Here is an 18,187-nt window from a genome sequence, read left to right as displayed (position 1 = left end):
CGACCTTGGGTTTTCAAAATCTACGGTGGCGACGTCAACCGGAAGTGTAAGTTATTTCTCTATGGGGTTCTGTTCATTGGAGATTTCATTCAAAACATTGTCAGTAAAACTAAACTCATCCAAGAGGGAAGGCAGACTTTGAAAGTAAAGTTTTTTACACTTCTTGTCGCCGTCGTAAACTTTGAAAAGCTTAAGGTCGCTATTGATGTTGTTGCTGCTGTTGTTGTTGTTATTGTTGTTGATGTTGTTGTTGTTGTTGCTGCTATTGTTGTCTTCACTGTTTTTGTTGTTGCTGTTGTTGTTGCTGCTGTTGTTCTTGTTGCTGTTGTTGCTATTGTTGTTACTGTTGTTGCTGCTATTGTTGTTGTTGCTGTTGTTGTTGCTATTGTTGTTGTTGCTATTGTTGTTGTTTCTATTGTTCTTGTTGCTGTTGTTGTTTTTACTGCTTTTGTTGTTGTTGCTGCTGTTGTTGCTGCTATTGTTCTTGTTGCTGTTGCTGCTGTTTTTGTTTTTACTGTCGTTGTTGTTGCTGTTGTTGTTGCTGCTATTGTTCTTGTTGCTGTTGTTACTACCGTTGTGTTGTTGCTGATGCTGATGCTGCTGGTGTTTTTGTTTTTGTCTTTGCAATTTCTGTTTCAACTACTATCATCTACTGTTATCTATCCGTTAACAATGACATGTTTACCTCTGAGGTCTTCTTAGCCAGTTGGACACAGTAAGCAGCTCAGTATATGGAGTTTTACACGGCACATCCCTCAAGATGTTATTGACGGGTTTGGGACCTTCAGCAGTGCCTGTTATGTTGTACAGTAAGCCACTACCATCTGGTAACGGGAAAAACACTGAACCCTGCAGGATCAATAATGACATACACTAAGTATTATGCTTTTCCTTAACTATTCATTTATTGCATTTAGATTAGAGAACATAGCCTTTCAGCACTTTCATTTCAGCTCTTCTAATGGGTTGCTTGCATGAAGGCGCCATTGTATTACCACTACCAGAATGCTTCACGAGATAAAATTGGTGGTAATTGTCTCAGGAAAGTGTGCAAGGGATTCTGGTAGTGTAGTAAAACACTAATTGCATGTTCTGAAACTAAGGAATTTTACTGCAAAATATATAAATCTTGATGTATCGTGTTAATATCGATACCTTGAAACATGTTCCAGCCTGATCTAAGTCATGGCATGGTATTTCACGGACATTCTTTATTCCATTAGGAAAACTACCCATTGTTTGTGTGGACACTCAAGCATAGCCAGGATCGTTCTATACCTGACTTGGTTACTAACCGTGTGTTTCTTGCCTTCTGATGTCATGACTATAGGTCTGTACGTCAGTTCATAGTTCTTACTCTGCTGTGGTTCAACAGTGATGGAGTCTGGACCCGACCAATGTTCACCCTCGATCACAGGCCGCAGCATCCACAGCTGATTGGTTCGATTATGAATCACGAGGTTACGAGTTTCACGCGTGCGCACATGGGTGGTGAAGTGGAGAACCTAGCATAGTTACAATAGTAATCTGTATTAAAGCAAGGTCAAACAAAAGGGACAACATAGGGACACGCAGTTAGAATTCTTCCGTCCAACAACTTCATGATCTTCTGAAACGCAAAACTTGCTTTCACATCGCTCTAACAAGCGTATTTAAAGTTGGTGACAATGCAAGTTATTTACCAAGATTTGTTAGAGCTGGTTTGTAAACGATAAATGAATATGTTTGCAGTACCTCCTTTAATGGCGTCTGTGACACACAGCTCCCTGTCAACACTAGTTTCAGTGGTTTTGCACCCTCAATTGCACACCGAAGTCCCTAAGAAAATAGCAGAAAAAAGAATTTAGGATTGGCGTTGATTCATATCCCAGAAGGCCCCCCTCACGCCCCCTTAATCTGATATCATTGAGGACCGTGGTAGGATAGAATAAGTCGGGAATGGTACATCCATTTCATGTGATATGACCCTTTTATGGGTCTGATACCTCTTATCCCACACCCGCCCTTAAAACTGAATTCTTAATAGTTCTTACCTCGTATATAATATCATTGGGGACCGCGGTAGGATGGTATAAGTAGGGAACGGTACCTCCATCCCAGGTGGGATGTACCCTTTAGCAGGACTGATACTAATGCCTCCTCTCCCTCAAACACACCCTTAAAACTGAATTCGTAATGGTTCTTACCTCGTATCTGATATCATTGAGGACCGCAGTAGGATGGAAGGTGATCTGGAAAGGTACCTCCATCCCAGGAGAGATGTATCCTTTAGTAGGACTGATACTGAAGTCTGGCGCGAACTTCTCTGCGTTCCACGCAAAGGCTGCGCCCACATCACCAGTATTGTGCATGATGAGCTGCCTTGTGCTTCTGCTACCGTACATGACGGCGCCAAAGGGTACAGAGTAGTTATCAAGGGTGATCTCGATGCCCTGACAGGAACCTGTTATCACGAAGATTGGGATGGACATACCAGCACATTCTAGCATTACCTGTAGAGGAAGAGGAGGTTAGCACATCTTATCCTGAAGCCAACGTAACAGCATTATTCAGAAAATGGATGGATAGATGGATGGATGGATGGATGGATGGACGGAGGGATGGAGGGATGGGATGGAGGGATTGGATGGAGGGATGGATGGATGGATGGATGGATGGAGGGATGGAGAGATGGAGAGATGGAGAGACGGAGGGATGGGATGGATGGATGGATGGATGGATGGATGGAAGGATGGATGGATGGATTGGAATTGGAAATTGGAAGAATGCGTTTGGAAAGATGGATGAATGGATAAATATAAGCCATGTCTCGATACTCTGCACACCAACAAAGACATCAACTCACCTCCTCAGTAAACTGTGGTATGCGTACTTTAGGACAGAATGAGATCTCCACATTACCCGTCCCTCCATTAGCACGTAAAGTGATTTCATTGGTAGGTTGAATAGAGATGACATTAGGCTGCTGTAGCTGTACAGTTGAAGGTGTGACTGCTACAGTGAAGGAAATAGGAGCGGGACTCCTATTGATTAGCTTGACTGTCTTATGACTAGTCTGACCAATGCGTAACGCACCAACGCTGACTTTCTTGTCAGAAGGGTTGGCAACCTCGACCTGGTAAAACAAACAAAGAACACGTGACTTTGGCCAATCAACTTCCGCCAATCTGTGACACAATTTAGATCTGAAAACGAGACTGCGCGCCAGAACTAACAGCATTGACAAAGACTGCTGGATGGGTTTCGAAAGTGGTGAGTAAGGATATCTTTTAAATTTTTAAATATACAAAGGCTACTTTGGAAAGATGGAAGGACTGGCAAATGAGTGAGTGCACTAGAAGACTAAACGTGGTTGAATGTCTACTTTTGATTTGAATTTGTATGCTCAATTTTATAACAAACAGAAACTTCACAAAGACAAGCAAGTAAGCATTCAAGCGAACGCACGAACAAACAAAGGAACAAACAAACAAGTGGGCGCGCTTTACGCAAAGATTAGGAAGGCAAACATGAAGGCATCAGAACTTAATAGATGCACGCGTATCAACGATCATTGGTTTTGGCTTTTCTTAATCAAATACTATTTGGTCTCATTATCTGTGCAAATAATTAGGCGTGAATAAAAAACTTTTATAACCAACCCAATAGGCGTGATAAATCCACTAGATTAGTGTGAGAAGAACGGAAATGATAATGTGTTATGTACCTTCATATCAGTTCCTTCACCGAATACTTCAACGTTCATGGTAGACAAACCATTGATCTCAAAAGGGATGGTTTCATGATAGTGTTTAGGTTCTCGTGGGTAGAAAAGAAACTCTACTTCCATGGTGTCGTCTGGTGCTAGTACACCAGGGTCGGAGTGGACCTCTAGATATGCTGTATTCTCATAATGACACTCAACACTATGGAAAGACAATTACAATTATGATACTAGTATTCTGTTTTGGAGATTAGCTCGATTTATAGCATATCTGTTTTAATCTTGTCTATGGAATAATCCCAAGGGATTTTTCTGTCTTATGAACCAATGACATATAATTCCAGTCAACTTGTTAGGAAAAGAGGCGCAACTGAACTGAGTCTTTGAATCGTTTCGTTTAGTGTGGAATCAAGACATTTTGTTCCAACTATTGCCATAGAACTAATTGCGTTGGATTGCGCACGCGTTTTATTCCGTCAAAACACTGGCTTGAGCATTTGCGCGCGCTTTTTCATAAAATTCTACTGAACAATTTGACTTATGGTGGCATAAAACAACGATATCCATACGTCATGTGTTCAAATCCTCTCTGTCTCGTATGCATCAGAGATGAAAGACCGTTTTATCTTATGCGACCAGAAAGCGCTATGTAGAAGAAAAATATGTGTTTTGTGTAAGTGTTAACATTATAAAGCAAGGAAGCACAGTACATCCTAGCGACCATTTGAACATTCCCAAAGGTAGTTGGACTGTATAGCCCATACTCATGGAAGTCAAACTTTTTGAGACAAGTTTTACCTTATGTCTTTCTTGTCCTCGTTCTTTATGAACAGCGTCGTCCTGTGTAGTGGCATGCCTGCGCGATACAGGAAACATGGTCCAAAGTCATGCTTCAGGAACGAGAAATGAAGACCTGGTTGAGCTCCACTTCCGGTGACGCTGATGTTAAATGTAGGACCATTCGTTATCTAGGGGAGAATATATAGAAGGCATTAGTAGCGATCAAAGTAGAAAACAATTCTTTATCTTTTGATAAAAATTTGCTTGCAGTCTAAATTTCTGTATTTTTTCAGTTGTTGTTTTTGTGACGATCTTACTTATGGCACGGATACGCGATGAGATGCGTGCGAAGTTTAAGTTTAGCGACGAAGATCGCACTGTGTGTCCTTTGCAAAGTTATCACTGCGAAAATTTACATTCATCTAATGAAGATATTTCGACACGGCTAGGTAAGGCATATCAGTACCGTGACTTTCTCATAGACATAAGGAATCTGCCCTTAACTCTCTCTGTGACGTCACCTACAATAATACTTTTGACCATACCCGCATACAAAGGCATGGGGCTTAAAGTAATGGCTGATCAGTCACTGGTCATGATCACAGGCCAATAGTTTTAGCTTAGTCATATCTCATTTCTTGCTAAAACGTTACTGGTCAAAATGACCGGCAAGGCAAAGATTTGACGTCCCACTTCCCACTTCTGGCCGGACATTGTCCGATGTACGGCCGTTATTTTTAAAGGCATCTCTATGTTTCTATGTTATGTAAGATTTAGAACTTACCCTGAGCAGTAAATCACACCCTTGTAACAACAGCCGAGAAGGTGGACAGAACACCAACTGGCATCGTTTACGTGAATTAGATGGTACAGTACCAGCTTCAGGTGTTATGGAGAGGACCGGTTCAGCAGCATTTAGTCGGTGTATCCCTTTGACTTTTGTTCGATTGGTCAGCTCCCATGAGAAGTCAAAGTTGAATTTACCCGAGTTGACAACAAACAGGGATCGAATAACCTTTTCATTGATCTCAACCTGGAAGAGCAAGCGGTAGATTAATCATGATATTGAATATTAGGTCGCATTAGGATTGAAAAAAAAGTCAGTTCGCTGCATTCGGCATATGATTTCTTGTTCAACGATATCTAGCCTTTTGACCACATAGATGTTAAAGAACCATCTGAAAGTGTCCAAATATGTTAATGAAGTTTCATTTCATTATAACTAGAAAGACAAAACGTTTGTATCTGCTTTTTTAATCTATTATAATGACATATATTTTCATGTGTTAATGAACAATGACTTGCTGTTATGTTAAGTACAGTTTTTCATATTCTTTTTCATCTTATATCTGTTTAACCCCTTTGCTCTCCTGCCTTTTCTCTTACCCTCCATCTATTTTACCCTTGAATACACAAGTCAACATCTTACCTCTCCAAGGTTAATCCTGTTAGTTCCTTTAGCAGTGAGAGCCACTCTGTTGCCCAGTGAGTCCTCACAGTACAGCTGTGCATTCATGGAATAGCCTTCTGCTTTGACGTTCAGAGTCAGGGGTGTTGTCTTCTTTTTCACTTTACAAAGTACATTGAAGTTGACCTCCTTTTCGACAACAGCAGAAAATGATATCTCGATGGGAAGCCTAAAGGGATTATTGGATGTTAGTGTGTGAATAAAGAGAAAGAAAAATTGATAGGAAGGAAGGAAGGAAGGAAGGAAGGAAGGAAGGAAGGAAGGAAGGAAGGAATAGCAAAGGAAATGGTACTTATATCGAAGACCTCTGATTTTTCTTGCTAGCTAACGAACGAGGCACTAGAAACGAGTATGCACTCAATGAAAAGGAACTTCCAGTAAGCAACTTACCGTGACTTGGGTTCAATGGTTCCTGCCATTGGTTCCACAGCTAAACTTGACGCATATCCATCTGTGTGCAGGGATTCTTCTTTGAACGAGAAGCTAAAGGCCTTGTCCTCTTCATTAGTAAGGAAGACTGTCTGATTGACTGGATGTCCTGAATATAAACAGTAAGGGAAAAATGAGATGTGGGTACCGCTAAATAACCCCTTTCCCTCAGATGTCCAAATGCTCCACACTGGGTGTCCATAGTGACTACGTCTATGCACTATTACGCTTTATAACATAGCCACGATATATTGCGTGCTCTGATTGGTTAATAAGCGTGAGTGAACGTGCATTCAGAAATGAATTGTGCACGCTGACGTGATTTTTTTTTTTTGATAAACAAATGCTTTTTACGTTTTACTATGTTATAAAAGCAATGGTAAATGCTTAGTTGTGCGTATATCCAGTTCTGGATGCACTTGGAAGGTTGCTTAAGCACCCAAGAAGCAGAGCTGCACTTGGCTACGCCTCGTGCGACTCTTACGCAATGCATTCAGACCTAGACATACGCACGCTAAGCATTGACCATTCATTAATTTTAGCATACATGAAGATAAAGGGTACATCCATATATATCTGCAGTTGGACTTTTTTTCGTTTTGGAGATATTTAAGGAAAAAATCCTGGACAAAGAAATCTACTGACCTACAAGAATCTCCCTGAAGTTAATATGCGACCTATCAAATGATAGAGCCGGCTCAAAGGTGTGTCCAACCAGTATAAATGGAACAGAGATGTTGTGCTCAGGGATGTAGAACCTCCAGAATGACTCGACTAAGTCTAGTGATTCAGACACATATTCGAAGACGGTCTCTGCTTTCTTGCCACTGTGGATAGCCCCATGAGGGGTGAGGCACCGGAAATTACACTGGTCAGGGGGGTTACCATCTAGGGTGTCTTCGTTGGTCCAGGTGAAGGTGTAGGAAAGGTTGGTTGGATTGAACACGAAGAAACGCCTAAAATTGAACAATAGTTAACACAAGATGACCAGAGATAGAGGAGCCAGAAGTTGGAGAGGGGGGAGGGGTTGGTGGGGGCTAGAGGAGTGGCACGTTCTGTACGAAAAAAAAGACATGAAAGAGTAGTCAACCTTTTTTTTAGCGAAAAGGCTTATAATAAGATTAATTGTTTGCAACCATTGCCATTAGAGTCAATAGGCAAAAAAAAGAAAAAAAAAAAAAAAAAAAAGAAAAAAAAAAAAGGGAAACTAATGAGAAGTCTTTTGTTAAATACCACCAATATAGCAGTGATAATTGTAGTTCTCGAAGCAAAGAATATTGAGAGTATTTTTTAACACTGGAACTTCGTAACTCAAAATAGACTAAGTATTAAAGGGACTTACATCATGTTCTTTACTTTGACACCACAAGACTTAAACTCAACCACTCTAGTATTCTGGTCGAGGGTGGATCCGGGGGGAGCCCCACGAGGTCCTGGAAGCTCCGGATTACGTCTTCCCCCTGATATGTAATCTGAGTCCGCGAGTTCAAAGTGTGCATACGGTAAGAGACCACGCCCTCGAATTGGAATAGATACGGTTTCCTTGCCAGGCTGGGCATTTGACAGACTGAAGAGTATAGAGAAGACGTTTGTGTTAGTAAGTATATAAAGAATAATGTGCTACGTTTTCTGTTTTATAACTGTTTTCCGTTGTATAACAATCCTTGAAAGTTTTCAGACGTTTTCGAAGCAATGAACTAGGAGTTTTAGATCTATTAAAACGAAAAAGGTTGTTTTTGAGACTATGGTAGGTTGGGTGATTGGAGTTACACTTCCGAGAAAGAAATTTATTTTGCACGTGTAAAAACAAACATTTCTAGACATGTAAAGATTTTCAAATTTTATGATCTCTGAAAATATATCTGGGAGCATTACTGGCTTCATGAGCGGAAAGGAAGGGGGTGGCATGTGGACCAAAAATCTAAAGACTTAAAAAACTGATAGCTTCAATTGTAACTTATTACCTAAATATCAATGTGCTCTCGTAGTCCATCACATCCAGAGGTGCGAACCTAGCTAAAAAGGTTGCTTTCTTCCCAGGAGGAATAGAACCATTCTCTGGTTCAATAGAGAATGGAAATATGTCAGCGCCTCCCTCACTAACGATGCTGCCAGCTTCATATGCCAATGCTAGTGCACTTGCCGGTCTACCACCCATGGATGATGCCGGTCTACCGGATGGTTGCGCCTTGGAGGGGTCAATAGAGGAGTACCCAGTGGCTGTGGTACTTGGTCGTGCTGTTTGTTGGCTGGTAGAGCGTCCACCTGGGGTAGAAGTCCTTTCTGTAGTGGCTACTGGTACTGGAGCATCTGGTAGACTGACAGTCTTTGCACGACCAAGACTCTCAAATGCCCAGTGGAAGTCGAACTGGACTTCACCTTTATTGGCCACAGTGAAACTGAGATCAAAAGTATAAAGCCAAGTTATTTGACATCATAAAACTATTAGAGTTCAAAAGAATGAAAAGTTTGATGCTAGAATGTAGGAAGCACTTGTTCAACACTTATGTTTTTGGTAGGTAGGAAGGAAGGAAGGAAGGAAGGAAGGAAGGAAGGAAGGAAGGAAGGAAGGAAGGAAGGAAGGAACAAAGGATGCAACGAAAGAAATGATGCAAGGAAGATGGATGGATGGATGGATGGATGGATGGATGGATGGATGGATGGGTGGGTGGGATGGATGGATGGATGGATGGATGGATGGATGGATGGATGAATGGATGGATGAATGGATGGATGGATGGATGGGTGGGTGGGTGGGTTGGTGGATGGATGGATGGATGGATGGATGGGTTGGTGGGTGGATGGGTGGGTGGATGGATGGATGGATGGATGGATGGATGGATGGATGGGTTGGTGGGTGGATGGGTGGGTGGGTGGGTGGATGGATGGATGGATGGATGGATGGATGGATGGATGGAATACAAAAAAGAGACCATATATTTCACTTCTACAGGTGCCAGTGTCATCAATACCTGAATACTCTAGTCTGAAACATGAGCGTGTCTTTGAAGTGGATACTTTCGATTTTACACCTCATCTTGGAATAGTCACACAAACCACTAACAAGCAGTTCCAGATCACGCGTGCTGTTCTCTATTGGGGTAAATGGCGGCTCAGGCTCAACCTCAATCACTTTCTTCTTGCCAGGTTTCTGTGCCCTTTGTCCACTTCCTGGTATATCATCATCAGGTTTACCAGCTGCTTCTTCAGGTGTCAGGTCAATCCACTTGACAACACGCATCCTGTCATCCCAGTCCATTGGCTGGAATATAAAACGTCACAATCAGTTTTTTTATTAATTTGAGAAACAAGGGTGTCTTGGTTAGTTGTGTGGTGACTGATTAGTTGCACAAGAGGTATTATGATTTTTTGTTGTCCTCAAATCACAACCATATCTGGAATGAAGATCCCTTGTTTGCACAAGGTAAAACGCAGTGTTCTCATCTGTTGCCATCCGTTCCTCTATCCATCACAATTCATCAAACAATCGACCTATTCAACGATACGGCGGTCATCTTGCCAGGGACCATAACAAAACAAATACGACGCAAAATATGTAGAGTTTGGGGTGAATTGTCTTTATTTTATGATCGATGTGCCGTCTTAACTCATCATTTGTTGTACTAACTTGTGGTGGGCAGTTAATATCAATCGACTTTCAATACTGTTGCAAAGCGTTATTTCGCCCCTGGTCGCCCCATTATATTTTGCGATCAAAGATGACAGTCGTATCGTCGAAGTAGTCCCAACAAAGTGCAAGGTCCGTACCCTTATTTATGGACCAATCATAGAGCGTGAAATTACCATGCCATTATATATTTTTCATTACCTTATCCTGTGATTCTCCCAGCTTTATCTTGGTCACTTTACAAGGAATATTCTGTGTCTTGAAGGCCTTTGGTTTTGGTGAAGTCAAAGTGATATTAATGTCTTTAGCACAGCCAGGGAGTAGATGTCCAGTACAGGGAGAGAATGTGATCTCTGGAGGTGGATTCCAGGTAAAGCGTACAGGATCTGTGGTGGAGTGGTTAGTGAGGGTGAATGACAGCTGTTTGGGTACACCCACTGGACAGTCGTTGAACTTGATGTGGTTCTCTCGTGAAGCTGAAATAAAGAGAAAGAAACATGATTGATGTTGATAAGACTAAAGGGTGATGTAGTGGTAGAGCACTCAGCTCTCTTTTGGGGGTCTCCGGTTCGATTTTTTGACTTGACATCATATAGTTTGCTGGGTTTTTTTCGAGGGTTTTGCTCCGGGTTCTCCCTTTTTCTTCTGTCGAAAAACGCAATACTCTCAGTTCCATTCCGATCTGTGAGACAGCCGACCTCTTATCAGCAAAAAGATTTTTTCAGGGTTTGATAAAGTGTAGGATTTGCGTTTAAAAACAGAATGGTAGTAAAACAAGTAGCATATCCCTACAGATATTATATCTTACCAGATGCATTTTCCGCAATCTCAATAATACTTGAAGCTTCATCTTCAATCTCACGAGCAGAACGAATGTTATCAATGGTAAAATCATCTTCGTACCCCTCTCCAGTCAGCTGTATAGAGCTCTCCTCATAAGGATTATCGATAACAGCCAACTTTATCTCTCCAACGAGCCTCCCGTTGGAATTGGGGGTGAATTCTACAAGGAACTCTGCTTTTGTCCCCATAGGAACAACGACAGAAAGACTGCGGTTTTTGCTTGATGTTGCAGTATCCTCGTTAGGCTCTAGAGGCATTAACGCCTTGGTGCCTTCTGCGCAGGTGATGTTATAGACCCCATTAGGGTCCTTGAGGTTCAAGGTTACACGTGACAATAAGGTACCCTCGTTTTCTAGGACCAGAGACATGACCTGGGTTCTTCCAAGGAGAAGTCTTTTGAAGAGAAGAACAGAGGAACCTTTCTTATTACGTGCTGTGGGCTTCTTGATGGTTATTCGTGGAAGATTTCCTTCGCCTGAAATAAAGAAAACACCTTTTAATTTCAGATTTAAGATACTGGATTAAATGTGCAACGCTGCTAAGTTGCTGAGAGTGCAAAGAATTAACAGAGATTTACACCGCTTATATGAATACTGAGAGCCATGACATCAATTTGTAAAAGACAAAATTGAAATATCATTAAACAAATAGTTAAATGAACCTTTTAAAAGACATTTAAAAAAATACGCGATCGAAACAACTGCCCGCAGCACCGAACGTTTGGGCTTTTTGGTTTCCGCCAATCAAGGTGTTTTCAACGGTCGAAGTAGTTATTAATTTGATTAACGTAAGCCCGATTAAGACAATTGGAGTTGTTCCAGATATCATAACCATAAAAGCAAGCGGAAGCTGAATTTCAGCCATTCTTTGCAGCTATAATATGGGACTTTTCATGAACATGAAGTAGAAGGCTTGAGGAAAGTAAGTAAGTTTTTCAAGCCTAAAACGAGGAACATGATAAAGTCAATAAACTCCATTCATACCCTGAATTTCAAAGGTAAGATTACGATACTTGGATACAACACTCGGCATCCCATCCACAGCAGCTTCTAATATCCCCAAGTAGGTCTGCATTGAAGGAGGGATGAAGGTTACTGTGGTGTAGATGTGTCCATGGGCTGGTATAGAGGCACGCTGGGGCTCGATCTCATACACGTCGTGCCAGCGATTGGACGGCTTGTTGGAGATGGGTTTGACAGACAGCACTAGGTCACATGGAACCTGCAAGTAAATGATCATTTGACAGCTGGTTCATGTGAAAGGGACAGGAGGGGAAGGGTGGAGTAAGCATGGGGACCATTACAAAGTCAATCCAATGGAAATTGTCTTAAGGACTTACGCATCCTTTCCGCGCATGGGTGAGCCAAGAGCAAGAAACGCCCTAATTATTTTATTCATCTGTGCCCGGTTGTACGAAGCCTGGATAGCGCTATCCAACGGATAAATCTTATCCAGTGGATAAATTTATTGCACGACAACATCGGCTTATTCACTGGATAAGGATTTATCCGCCGTATAGGGCTATCAAGGCTTCGTACAACCGGGCCCTGCTGTAATATTTGACTGCAGACCCGCTCTTGTCAAAGAGTACAGCGGTGTACAAACAAAAGGAAATCGGAGCATTAACAAATAAACGGTTTTACAAAATTAAAGTATTATTTTTGGTACTCGGTCCAAAAAGTTTTTGTGCGCATGCAATCTTTAGAAACACGTCCTTTAAACAAAATGGCAATTTAATGAGAGAATGAATGATTACCTTATTGGTGTTAGATATCTTGAAGCGAGCCTTGGCTTTTCTACCAACAATAGTATTATAGAAGATAAACTTGTTCTCGTCTTCTCCATACACTCCTGATCCACTGGTTATATCATGAGCATTGTACTGGAACAAGTTCAACTGTTTGACGATCAGATGTTCTTCAAAGATTGATCCAATGTTTGAAGGACTGATAACAGAGATACCCGGGACACACGCCTCGCCAATCAGCCTGTAAGGGATTCCCTGGGGATGGTCGTATGGTGGACGATCTGAGATGTCAATGGCAATATCCTGTGGAAGAAATGGGAATGATACTTGAACAACGATATACACCATAGAAGAGTAATAGGATATCTTATAAAGAGTAAGGCGCGATTACACGGAGCAATTTTCTCTGCAATTTTCTCTGCAACACAATGCAAGAGTTTTTATCTTTATCAAAAGTAGAAACGAATTCTACTTTTCGCAAAAGCTACTGCAACTTGTCTCCCAACTTTTTTTCAAATTGCGCTATAAGGTTAAACGCTGCAATGCTCCATGCAACTTGTGTCGCAACGCCGTTGTGAGACAAGTCGCAGAGAAAATTGCTCCATGTAATCGCGCCTTTAGGAGTTGATGAATATTCGGGTTAATGTTTTGTGTTCAATATTTACAGCAGTTATCAAATTTCTTCGACCTCGACAACTTCTAGAAGCCAGAGGTTTGCCTTGCATCGATTAATAGATCAGTAGCTCCGACTGTCATAAATTTAATAAACCGAAGCCAAATCACAAGAAAAAAATGTCGGGTCTGAAATTGTATAAACTCGAAAAACACTAACATCGCTATCCCTATTTTTCTTTAATGTATTAGGAGCGACAAACGTAATAAGAATGGGCGTTACTTTTTCTTCAGAATATGAGTCATTCCCTTGAGTAGTCCTTCTTTCTTTACCGGTTTTTTAACTCTTAAGCTACCTTGATGTGAATAAAGAAACATTCTGCCCCAAGTTAAGTAGTCCAATGATAAACTTTTAAAGTATAAAAGTAGGGTTACTAAAGTTACCTCTTCAGAAAACCCTGGTGATTCAGCGACCATATCAACAGAGATCTGCACTGTACCTCCAGCTGGTACTGTTCCTGTTGCAGGGTACAAGGTGAACATGCCTAGTTGTAGACGGATGTTGGGTGCACCAGCAGATATATCAGCCCTATAAGCAAAAGTACAAATGAATCTGAGGGGTTCTTGGAATGCGGAATGACTCAACGGTTGATGAACCTGAGTTATGTAGACCGCCTTACTTGGTCACGTGAGTTTGAGTGGCATCTAGTGACAACTAAAGGCTCGAACACACTGTGAAACTGCTGCCATGCGCGCAAGGTTACACGAAATCACATTATAGCACTGTGTGGCGCGCATTGTTACGAACAAGTGGTTTCATCGTGTGGACACGAGCTGTAACGTTGATGCGTAATGTTCTGGGCCAAAGAAATTTATTTATTCTTGAGTACTGCTGCCAGAACAGTTGCTTTCACGGTTCCCTGCGCCAACTAGAAAGGTAACCGTGCATATGCATCGAAGCGAGAACTGCGATGACCTTGCAATGACATTTTGGACAGTTATAGTTTTGCTGCAGGAAAAGTTGCTACGAGTGACAACAAAAATCTGGTTGCAACGCTGCGCGCAACAGTTTCACAGTATGTTCTGGCCTTAAATGTATTTGCTTATGGAATCTGATGTTGACTTAGTCTTACCCTTTAACTGAATCAGCTCGTTTAGGCTTCGGTGGCTTGTTTTCTTGAGATCGTCCAGAACTAGAACCATCACGTGATTTAACTCTCTTTCCAGGTGGTCCCAGTCTTTGTCGACCTTGTGAGAGCGTGTTGATCATCTTGAGGACTGAGTACCGGAAGTCGAATTCACCCTTGTTTTCTATGCTAAATAAGAGGCTTTTCTTGGTGTTGACCAGCATGGCTCCGAAGTTGATGTCACTGACTGGTGCGATAGAGTACTTGCTGTATACGGAACGAACGGAGATCTTGACAGGAATACTGGCGATTACTTCCCCTCCCTCGCCCAGGTGCGGCTCTATTATCTGTAAAAACAAAACACAGTACATATAAGAACCTTTATTAAGCGACCAACCTCTACTTAACGACCAGTTGTCACAGGCTTTTTGTACTAATACAGTGAAACCACTCGTTACGCCTTTATATTACGGACACCTCTATATTACGGACAGATATTTAGGTCGCGGCAAAATTACCATACATTACTTACTTTATATACCCGACTTCTATGTTGAGGACACCTCTATATAATAGACACTTTATTCTTGCCCGTAGGTGTCCGTAATATGGAGGTTGCGCTATAGTAAAATACGTTAGTTAGGAAGATTCCATACCTGACATTTGAGTATAGGTTGTTCCTTGATGGTAACCTCTTTCTTGGACCTAAATATGACCTGTACCTGGGTGGGGCGGTCGGTGGGGAGAAGAGGTCCTCGGTTGGGAAGCACTGTAAACAATTCTTCCACGTTTGCTGGACAGTTTTCCATGCTCTCAAACACGAAGTTAAAGTTGATCTCAAATCTGCCTTTGTTCTTCAGCGAGCAAGTTTGTTTGGTTTCGTCCATGACTTTAAGAACACCGAAATCTAAACCCCCATCGGCACCTGAAACAAAAATAAACAGTTGTTGTTGATGCTGGACAAATATACGAACTGCAGTCCTACTATGAGTTAAGAACCTATGCTATACCTACTAACAGACCTAACTTACAACGCGGTAGGAACGTACCGCAGTGGTATGGCTTCCCATTGTAACTGTGCAGCTAATAATAATGCTGACAAATAGCAGTTAAAAAATGGCTATAAATTTTCCCGTTTACATATAATATGCTATATCTATTTCGACACCGGCAGACGTGTGTGTTGACAGTTATGAGAAAGGATGGATGATTGAGTGTATAGGTAAATGGATGGGATGAGATAAATTGACGCGATGTGAAACGACGAAGTTCTTGCTAGGTACCACAAACCCCAAACTGCAGTTCGCTGTTAGGCGTTTTTCGTCACACTTTCGACATTTAGCAAGGCGTCATAACGAAGCTGTTGCTGCAAGAGCCGCCATATTGAATTTCATTGATGCTGTGTCTTTCTCTTTGTTTGCGGGCGTGTTTCTGGGCCTGATCCCTAGGGGTAAGCCTGATGCTAAAAGTCTCTATTACCACGTCCGTGCGTTTACACATGTATGTGTTTATAGTTCCTTTATGTGTTTATTGATGATCAAACGAATGTATGGATGACATAAATGTGTGGAAAACAAATAAAATGGAGTGATGAATTACTTCTATGAATAATAATAATTGTCTTGAAAGAAATTCTCACCTTTAGGGAAGCTCATATCCAACGCCACATCATACGCCTCAGCATGGACCTGAATATTCTCCGCCTGTACAAGACCCATTATCTGTTCCACGTCAGAAACCTCTAGACGAACGATCTTCTTGATATTAATGGGCCGTATCGCCCTGAAGTGCATCTGTAGAGCATACTCTGCCTTGGGTTCGATGATGCCATGTTCAGTTGTTAGAGAGAAGTCATCTCCAAGGTTATCCAGACCATTGATGCGCCAGGCCACTGGAAGTAAAGTACTGTTGCGCAGGAAGATCGTGCGTGTGTCTTTCCTGATTCAAAACAGAATATAAAGCATTAAAGGTGAATGCGTAATACTGAACATTAGAGCAGTTGTCGTATGACTGTGAAAAGCTCGGTGCCGTAAGCGTGCCGTGATGTGTTCTGGCTGACGTTTTTGGCTGAAGTTTTTTTCGCGCAATGCGATTGGTCCGGCAGTGATTTTGGCGCGACCGTGTTCGTCTATGTTTGTGCCCTGAGCAGTTCACAGTCATCTCCAAATGTCGATTAAGAAACCACATGCACAAGTGGTTTTGAGAGAGCAAATTTGAGAGAGCGAAACGAAAGTTTTGCACAGTAGTCTAATGTATGTAATGTAAAGAATAACAAGGTGGTTTACAATCATACCTTTGAACATGAGGTAATATAAGACGTGGCCGCCATGTTGGGTGATACAATAGAAGAAATCAAAGAAAATATTTTGTTTTGAAATTCAGCTAACATGGCGGCCATAAAAACCAGCTGCGATGAATCGGATAAGGACGAAAAATGGTTTCTTTCTTATATGTCTTAATAACAATGCATAACAACTGAAATTAACTGAAATAATTCAACGTTGAGCTTACCTGTGCAAGAGAACACGGTCAAACTGCAGCTGCTTCCTGTCGAGTTCCAGCTCAGGACGAACACCATTACAAGATATCTTGAACACTACTGGCTCTGGATTCTCACGTATGCAGCACACCACAGCATCCTCGAAGTACCCTGACGTCTTGGGGTACGCCCATATAAATAATTCCTCACTCTGGCCCGGCTTCAGGTTCATTGTTGGTGGTTCCATTAAAAATGTTGTGGCGGTACTATCTTGTTGGAAGCAGAAACTTATCTCTGCATCAAGTGGGGAGGTATTCATTACAGTCAACTTTTCAATATTTTCTGGGTACTTCTCCTCTCTATATCTGTCTCTCGTCTTGCCGCACAATAGGGGACCAAACTCGAAAGTCTCACTACTCAGTATGTACTTCTTATGAACGATTTCGTCCGGTTTGCGGTACTTTTTACGATGAGGAAAGACGACGCGTGGTTCACGGCTGATGGAAGGGAAAGCACACACTCCACGACAGAACAACTGATACCGTCGTCTCGTGCCAACGATTTCGAAATTCAGAGTCTGATCGAACTGACCGAGTTCCTCTGATTTAAAGCGAATACGTAGGGTCACTGATTCGTTGGCTTGGATGATCCAGCGATGGGATACGAGGTTAGGTGCAATCTGGATGGCTGTACTCTCACTAATAACAATGAAGAATTAGAAAGATAATAGTCATACTAATACTAAAGATCTCTATCATTGCCTTGGGAATCAAGGGGAGTGTAGCAATGGTAGATTTTTCTGTCACCTCTGGGATCTCGGGTGCTATCCCTGGACTCGGCATTAAATGTAAGTAGAGTTAGTTAAGTCTCTGTATGAGTAAATGGTTTGAACCCAGGTGTTGAAGTTTGTTGTAAATGTGATCGTCCGGGTCTCTTCATCAAATCGGTGTTTGGCCCAACTCAATGCTCTTCGACGCAAGGCCTTTGAATCAAAATATTTAAATTCTATTGAAACCCTGAAACAACCTCGTGGCTGATCAAAATCAGGGCATTGCTAACTCACAGGTTTAATTGGAATATAGCGTGTTAGGGTTCGCAGAGGGAGAAAAACTCGAGAACCTGAAGAAAAACCCTCGAATCAAGAAAGAGACCTAATAACTTGTATCTGATCAGACTGAACTTCTGTAGTAATTTCTTACCCTTTTTCTTCTTCAGTGGCAGGAGTAACGCTTGGTGGTGGTGATGCGGTTCCATGACTACCAAGCTTGCTTTTCCGAGCAGAATTCTGCCTCTCGCGACGTGTCTTAGATCCACCGCTTTCTCGTTCCTCTTTGTCCCGATTGCTTCGAGCTCCCTTACGGCTATGATCCT

At 41.9% G+C, this 18,187-nt stretch overlaps 1 protein-coding gene across 1 annotated transcript in view; it reads right to left on the bottom strand.

Annotated features, from left to right (window-relative positions):
- The window catches only part of LOC116302109 (axonemal central pair apparatus protein HYDIN), a 53,335-nt gene that overhangs the window by 3,325 nt on the left and 31,823 nt on the right, over positions 1-18,187 (bottom strand). The window contains exons 41-64 of the mRNA XM_031711317.2: positions 18,016-18,185; positions 16,849-17,514; positions 15,977-16,275; positions 14,994-15,262; positions 14,344-14,684; positions 13,655-13,799; positions 12,608-12,901; positions 11,835-12,072; positions 10,817-11,326; positions 10,210-10,484; positions 9,353-9,642; positions 8,345-8,779; positions 7,723-7,947; positions 7,026-7,336; positions 6,342-6,489; positions 5,913-6,120; positions 5,268-5,516; positions 4,502-4,671; positions 3,707-3,905; positions 2,846-3,115; positions 2,187-2,492; positions 1,735-1,818; positions 1,296-1,505; positions 686-849 (exon numbers count right to left, since the gene is read on the bottom strand). Of these exons, the coding sequence (XP_031567177.2) occupies positions 686-849; positions 1,296-1,505; positions 1,735-1,818; positions 2,187-2,492; positions 2,846-3,115; positions 3,707-3,905; positions 4,502-4,671; positions 5,268-5,516; positions 5,913-6,120; positions 6,342-6,489; positions 7,026-7,336; positions 7,723-7,947; positions 8,345-8,779; positions 9,353-9,642; positions 10,210-10,484; positions 10,817-11,326; positions 11,835-12,072; positions 12,608-12,901; positions 13,655-13,799; positions 14,344-14,684; positions 14,994-15,262; positions 15,977-16,275; positions 16,849-17,514; positions 18,016-18,185 (6,476 nt within the window). The remainder of the gene's footprint in view (positions 1-685; positions 850-1,295; positions 1,506-1,734; positions 1,819-2,186; positions 2,493-2,845; positions 3,116-3,706; positions 3,906-4,501; positions 4,672-5,267; positions 5,517-5,912; positions 6,121-6,341; positions 6,490-7,025; positions 7,337-7,722; positions 7,948-8,344; positions 8,780-9,352; positions 9,643-10,209; positions 10,485-10,816; positions 11,327-11,834; positions 12,073-12,607; positions 12,902-13,654; positions 13,800-14,343; positions 14,685-14,993; positions 15,263-15,976; positions 16,276-16,848; positions 17,515-18,015; positions 18,186-18,187) is intronic.

The sequence above is a fragment of the Actinia tenebrosa genome, unplaced genomic scaffold (assembly GCF_029948245.1).
Source record: "Actinia tenebrosa isolate PJP-AT-01 unplaced genomic scaffold, QUT_ActTen_1.0 PGA_scaffold2__45_contigs__length_23673736, whole genome shotgun sequence".
Lineage (NCBI taxonomy): Eukaryota > Metazoa > Cnidaria > Anthozoa > Actiniaria > Actiniidae > Actinia > Actinia tenebrosa.
The sequence above is the reverse complement of the archived record's forward strand: the minus strand, read 5'-3'. Positions and strand labels throughout refer to the sequence as shown.